This window comes from Ananas comosus, linkage group 8, assembly GCF_001540865.1.
Source record: "Ananas comosus cultivar F153 linkage group 8, ASM154086v1, whole genome shotgun sequence".
Classification (NCBI taxonomy): domain Eukaryota; kingdom Viridiplantae; phylum Streptophyta; class Magnoliopsida; order Poales; family Bromeliaceae; genus Ananas; species Ananas comosus.
This window is the reverse complement of record NC_033628.1, coordinates 2269496-2276659: the sequence shown is the minus strand read 5'-3', so window position 1 is coordinate 2276659 and position 7164 is coordinate 2269496. Positions and strand designations below refer to the sequence as shown.

General features: G+C 33.6%; 1 protein-coding gene across 1 annotated transcript; it reads right to left on the bottom strand.

Annotated features, from left to right (window-relative positions):
* Positions 4204–6029, bottom strand: LOC109713831 (alkane hydroxylase MAH1-like). Its single transcript, XM_020238059.1, has one exon. The coding sequence runs from the start codon at positions 5979–5981 to the stop codon at positions 4416–4418; it is 1566 nt and encodes a 521-aa protein (XP_020093648.1). The 5' UTR covers positions 5982–6029; the 3' UTR covers positions 4204–4415.

Below are 7164 nucleotides of genomic sequence, written 5' to 3'. Positions count from 1 at the left end.
TTGTAATGTTGGTAAATACTTAAATTTAACATATTTAATATGTTTAACACAATTATGAATTCGTCTTGTTTAGATATTAATTTTGTATTACTAATTTTATAAAATTGAATGTGGGCAAATATTTAAATTCAACATATTTAATAAATTGAAAAAAATTAAGATTTTTTTAATTTAGATATTAATATTTTATCACTATTTAAAAAATTTAATGTGGATAATTGATTAGAAATTTAGGTATAATGCAAATTTATTTTTAGAATAGAATTGTATGGGCAAAATTAATTCAAATTTTAATAGTAAAAATTGAACTTTTAAAATAATAAGATCATGTATAGGAATTTAAAATATAAGTTGAAAACAAATTAAATTTGAAGTTTAGAAGCTAAAAAGTATACAGAAACCTCCAATAAATCTAAATAATATAGTGCAATTTAAACTTACTAATAAATAAATTTAGACTGTATAATTTAAATTTTAATCTTATAATAAATCTCCATCATAGAGTTTTACTAGAGTAAATAAAATTATAAATATAGATAAATTAAATAAATTTATATTGAACAAATCTAAGCTATTTATATATTTTATCAATTTAATCAGTCTAATTAATTTAATTTATTAAATTGATTTTGATTTTGCCATTAAATTTTTTTAGTTTTTAGTCGATATTTTAAATTTTAGTTCTTTACAAATTGAATTTGTAAGTAAAAAAAGAGAAAGAAAAAGGAAACAAAGTGAGAATAAAAATTTTGATAATATAGTAAAGGTAAAATTACTAAATTAATCATATTAAAAGACAAAAATACTATTTTTTGAGGTACCTGATAACTGGTATTTCTCTCAAAGTGCAAGTTACAATTTAAAAAAAATTAAATCTTAGTCATTGAAGAGGAGAGAATGAACGGCAGCGAAAGCGCTACTCTTTTTTCTTATTTTAATAGCTAAAGTAAATTAAATTATTAAATTAAAAGTATAAAATTAAATTGACAGCAAAAAAAGATGCTGACAATAAATCCTCATAAATTTTTAAAAAACATAGAGTAAAATATATGACTGGCTTATGTACTATTCTCATGTTACAATTAATTCTCTTTACTTTCAATTCAACCACCTTACTATGTGAACGTAAAGAAAAAAAGAAAGAGGTAAATCGTAATAATTTTCTTATAACATGATCGATAATTTACCCTTCCATGCCGAATAATTTACTTATTTCAGTTTATTTTAAATATAATTAAATATTATTTCATATTCCATGATTTAAAATTGCCAAGAAATAAAATGAACTTGTAAAAATTCAGAAGTTTTAGTATTTAAACTAAGGGCGTGTTTGGTTCGAAGTTGGAATTGGAATCAGAATATCGGAATCGAAATAAGCTCGAATCGGAATCGGAATAGCTCCGGAGCATAATCTACATAACAGCTGGTCTAAGCAATAATTGTCATATCCCTAAGAGTTCTAATTTAAGAGGCTAACCATGCTTTTCGAAACTAATCAACTTAATTGCAATTATTGTGCAACCATTAATTACTAATAATATGTTCCTATTAGGTATTAATGATATGTTCCATTTTCTATAAGACTCTGACAATGACTATTCATAGATTGTTTATTAAAAACGTTCGCAATTAATACCTCTTTCAGATTAAGGGTGTGTTTGCACTTATTGATGTATATATATATTTATATATTAGGCAAACTTTATTTTTTTATAAAAAAAGGGAAACAAATGAAGATATATTTTTTTGCTACATGTGGTATGTACTCATATAACGTGACAACACAATGTTTTCTGGTGGAGGAAAAACAAAAGGGTTGGGGCCTAAGTATATAGAAAAATACTCCCCAGTTATGGATAAAATTGTGGAAATTAAATGTTTGCAATTGTGGAGAAATGATCTTATATGTGGTTAAAAAAATATGATTAAAAATTATTCTGCTTATTCATGCATGCAATATGATTGAAACATGCTCTGTTTATTTTCGTATGTAATATTATGTTATGGACACAAAAAAAAACCTCAATATAAGAACACTTTTTAGATAGTGCTTGAGAAAAATATTCCAAGTGTCCTTACAATATAGTAAATATTGACGATTCATAAAATATCATCATTTAAATCCATTGTATCAAACCAATTTGTTAAATGATAAAGTTTCCTATTATTTTTAATTGTCCTATGTTTTAAGGCGTCTGGATTTCAAAAAAATTCTCACACTTTAAAGCAATTACGTGGTCACTTTTTATTTGCCGACGTTTTAACCGACGCTCTCAAATGTAACGCTAAATCATATCGAAATATTTTTAAGTATTGTTAAATTTTTAAAAAACATAGAGTAAAATATATGACTGGCTTATGTACTATTCTCATGTTACAATTAATTCTCTTTACTTTCAATTCAACCACCTTACTATGTGAACGTAAAGAAAAAAAGAAAGAGGTAAATCGTAATAATTTTCTTATAACATGATCGATAATTTACCCTTCCATGCCGAATAATTTACTTATTTCAGTTTATTTTAAATATAATTAAATATTATTTCATATTCCATGATTTAAAATTGCCAAGAAATAAAATGAACTTGTAAAAATTCAGAAGTTTTAGTATTTAAACTAAGGGCGTGTTTGGTTCGAAGTTGGAATTGGAATCAGAATATCGGAATCGAAATAAGCTCGAATCGGAATCGGAATAGCTCCGGAGCATAATCTACATAACAGCTGGTCTAAGCAATAATTGTCATATCCCTAAGAGTTCTAATTTAAGAGGCTAACCATGCTTTTCGAAACTAATCAACTTAATTGCAATTATTGTGCAACCATTAATTACTAATAATATGTTCCTATTAGGTATTAATGATATGTTCCATTTTCTATAAGACTCTGACAATGACTATTCATAGATTGTTTATTAAAAACGTTCGCAATTAATACCTCTTTCAGATTAAGGGTGTGTTTGCACTTATTGATGTATATATATATTTATATATTAGGCAAACTTTATTTTTTTATAAAAAAAGGGAAACAAATGAAGATATATTTTTTTGCTACATGTGGTATGTACTCATATAACGTGACAACACAATGTTTTCTGGTGGAGGAAAAACAAAAGGGTTGGGGCCTAAGTATATAGAAAAATACTCCCCAGTTATGGATAAAATTGTGGAAATTAAATGTTTGCAATTGTGGAGAAATGATCTTATATGTGGTTAAAAAAATATGATTAAAAATTATTCTGCTTATTCATGCATGCAATATGATTGAAACATGCTCTGTTTATTTTCGTATGTAATATTATGTTATGGACACAAAAAAAAACCTCAATATAAGAACACTTTTTAGATAGTGCTTGAGAAAAATATTCCAAGTGTCCTTACAATATAGTAAATATTGACGATTCATAAAATATCATCATTTAAATCCATTGTATCAAACCAATTTGTTAAATGATAAAGTTTCCTATTATTTTTAATTGTCCTATGTTTTAAGGCGTCTGGATTTCAAAAAAATTCTCACACTTTAAAGCAATTACGTGGTCACTTTTTATTTGCCGACGTTTTAACCGACGCTCTCAAATGTAACGCTAAATCATATCGAAATATTTTTAAGTATTGTTAAATTTTTAAAAAATAGATAATTGCCTATATACCTCTCAAAACTTCAAAAATATCTCATTTACCCTTATTTTTTTTTCTTTCCAATATACCCCTCATATGTTCCTCCGTTATTCCAAAATATCTCTATAGTTACCACCCGTTAAATTAACTTGGGTTAAACGTGAGTTAAATATCTATCATAGTTAAAAAAAAAATAAAATACCACTTTTGCTATTAACTTAAGGGCAAATAAGAAATGTTGGTTATGGTAAAAGAGTATATTTGAAAAGACCAAAAAGTAAAATACTTTTTGTATTCCTAACTTAAGAACAAATAAGAAAAATCGGTAGAAGGGTATATTTGAAATGACAAAATAGTAATTTCATAGAGATAATAGAGTTCATTAACAGATATTAACTCTAGGGTATATTAGAAATAGATTGGAACGTAAAAAGGGCATTTTCAATATTATCCTTTTAAGAGGGATAAATCAAAAAGTTGAAAATTTTTCAAAAGTATATAAGCAATTGCCCCTTAAAAAAATATGTCATATCATGATGCGTTAGTTATAGTAAAAGTTTCAACAACTCCATCATAAAACTGTGAAGTGTTTTTCTATATGTGTTCATGTCAGTTTTATTTTGCCTAAAGACATTATATTTTTATATGGTACTTAATATCCAATAGATCTTAATATCATTCCAAACTACACCTTAGGTAGCTACGTACATGCAATAGCTTCACATAGCAGTAGGCAACGTAACAATATAACATACTACGAAAATATGCACCAATCGTCCCTTGTCATCTTCACCCTCCTCATTCACTTCCCCTCCTCCTAACCCTAACCATTAGACCATTCTTCATATGCAGAATAATGGAGAAATTGGGCTCCGCAACGAACCCTTCGACGGCCTCGATGCGGAAGTTGTAGATGGCGGCGGCCGCCACTGCCTTCATCTGCGTAAACGCCATGTCCTTCCCCAAGCACGTCCTCGGCCCCGAGTTGAACGATAAGAATCTATACGATGGCTCGTATCGCACCTTCCCCTTCTCCGATATCCACCTCTCCGGTCTAAACTCCATGCAGTCCTTCCCCCACACCTCCTCCCTCCTCGCCATCACGTACAACGACACAAGTATCTTCATGCTAGGGTTTACCTCGATGCCGCTGGGGAGAATGTCACGTTCGAGAATTCCTTTGTGCTCTACGGGGACCGGCGGGAAGAGGCGGAGCGATTCGCATAAGGCGGCGTGGAGGTAGACCAACTTACCAAGCTCTTCGGAGTCGAAGACGGCGAGTTCACCTTTTTGGGGGGGCGAAAGCGTGTTCAGTTCCTGGAGGAGCTTCTCTTCTACGCGCGGATTCTTGGAGAGGAGCCAGAAGAACCAGGAGAGGCCGGAGCCTGTCGTGTCGCGCCCTGCGAGCATGAAGTTCATCGCGGTGTCTCGGAGAAACTTTTCGTCATCGGATGTGGAGGAGGAGTCAAGCTCCTTTTCTTCTATGTACGCTGATAATAAGTCGGATTCTTCGTCATCTGATTCCCTCTTCGCATAAGCTTGCTTCTTTTCCTCGATGGTTTTGGCGATGAACCGGTCCATGACTATGCGGGCCGCGGCAAGTTTCTTCTCCGGTCCTACTCCCAGCCGCCGCATCGCCTTCCACCAGGCTGCAGGCACTATGTGGCGGAGGAAGAGCGCGGCCATGGCGTCGTCCACGGCCTTCGCGAACGGCACGGTCGGCAGCCCGGCAGACAGGCAGCCGGGGTCGACCCCGAAGACCAGTCTGGTCGTCGTGTCGAAGGTCAGCCGCAAGAACACGTCCTGCAGGTCGACGCAACCCCCGGCATCCGCCGCGCGGCCGAGCAACGGCAGCAGCCCGCTCTCCACCTTCTCACGGCTGCACCGCGCCACGAAACTGCGGAACCTCTGGTGGGCCATCAGGAGCTGGGCCCGGGCCCGCTGGGCCCGCCAGGATTCGCCGTCGGAGTTGAAGATGCCGCCGCCGAGCACGTCGAAGATCTCCGCGAAGTCGTCGCCCTTGGGATAGTTGGCGAAGTTGGCGGTGAAGACGTGCTGCACCGTCGCGGGGTCGGCGGTGGTGGCGAAGGCTATGCCGGAGAGCCACGGACCGAAGAAGGTGAAATTGCCCCCGGTCTCCCAGAGGATCACGGTGAGCCAGTCGTGGATGTGGTGGAGGTTGGCCACGACGCCCGGGAGCATGCCGAGAACCGGCCAATTCTTAGGAATGTTCGACGGTTTTTCGTTGTCAGTCTTGTGCCGGCAGCATCGGCAGTACATGAGAAAAAGAAGAAAGAAGGAAACATAGCAGGAGGGGTACGATGCAAGTATAGATAGAAGGGATGGTGCCCATGCAAGAGACATTTTCTGAGAATTGGGGAGTATATCTATTTACATGACATGTATGCTATATATTTGCATGTTTTCTATATTTCTTTTTTTGAGAAAACATGTTTTCTATATTTCATACTTTATTACTTAATTTTATTTGTCGGTTGGCAGTTTGGTTTAACTGTCACGCACCCTTGGTGTCGTCATGAGCTGTCAACTGTGCGGACCTTAGCGAGCTCGCATTCGCTTGTGTCGAATATAAATTAATTTGTTAAAATATTGAGCTAAAATATTTTGACGAGCTTGATGGCAAACTTATTTGATGAAAATAGCCAAGAGGTAGATTTAATGTACGAGAAATTTGACAGTACCAAGCAGTTCGTTTTTTTTAAATTATTCCAGTCGGACTATATATTTATATATATAAAGAGAGAGAGAGTCCGACTGTAATATTATTGGCAGCACGAACATCTTCACACACCAAATTATTTTTAATGATATAGCTTCTAAACCAGCAATCGGCTTTATTAGACTTGATCTACACTATTGAAAGTATTTCAAAACTAAATTTTATATTTTTTTGACATCATTACCTATCAAACGAGTAGTCTAAAAATAAACGATTGAAAATAAAAATATAATAAAAAATAATGATAAAATATTTGAATTTAAGATTAGAGGTACTAATTTTATTCAAAATAATGAAAAAAAATTCTGTAAAAATTTTATTAGATTTGAATTATTTTACACTAGTAAATTCACAAACCTATTATATCGACCATTAAAATTGTCAATTTTGAAATCTTTTGATCACTAGTTAAATAATGTCCAAAAGATATAAAATTTTACTTTTATATACTTTCAATATTATAGATCAAATTTAACGGAGCCCATCGTTTTGATTTGAAAACTGCGCCATCGAAAATAATTTGGTAGTATGGAAGCCTTCGTGTTATCAATGATATAGCAGTCTAGCTCTCTCTCTCTCTCTAGGGTGTCAACAAGTCGAACGCGAGCGAGTTGGCTCGTTAAAGCATTGAGCCGAAAAATTCAGCTCGCATTCGACTCGTTAATAAACGAGCCGAACACGAGTTAGCCAATGAACAATAAGTTAAAAAGATTAAATTGGATATATATAAAAATTAAATTTAGAAAATCTTATCCATTAGAATTTGATCAAATGATTGAAACTTTACAAATAAATGAGTCTTTTTAT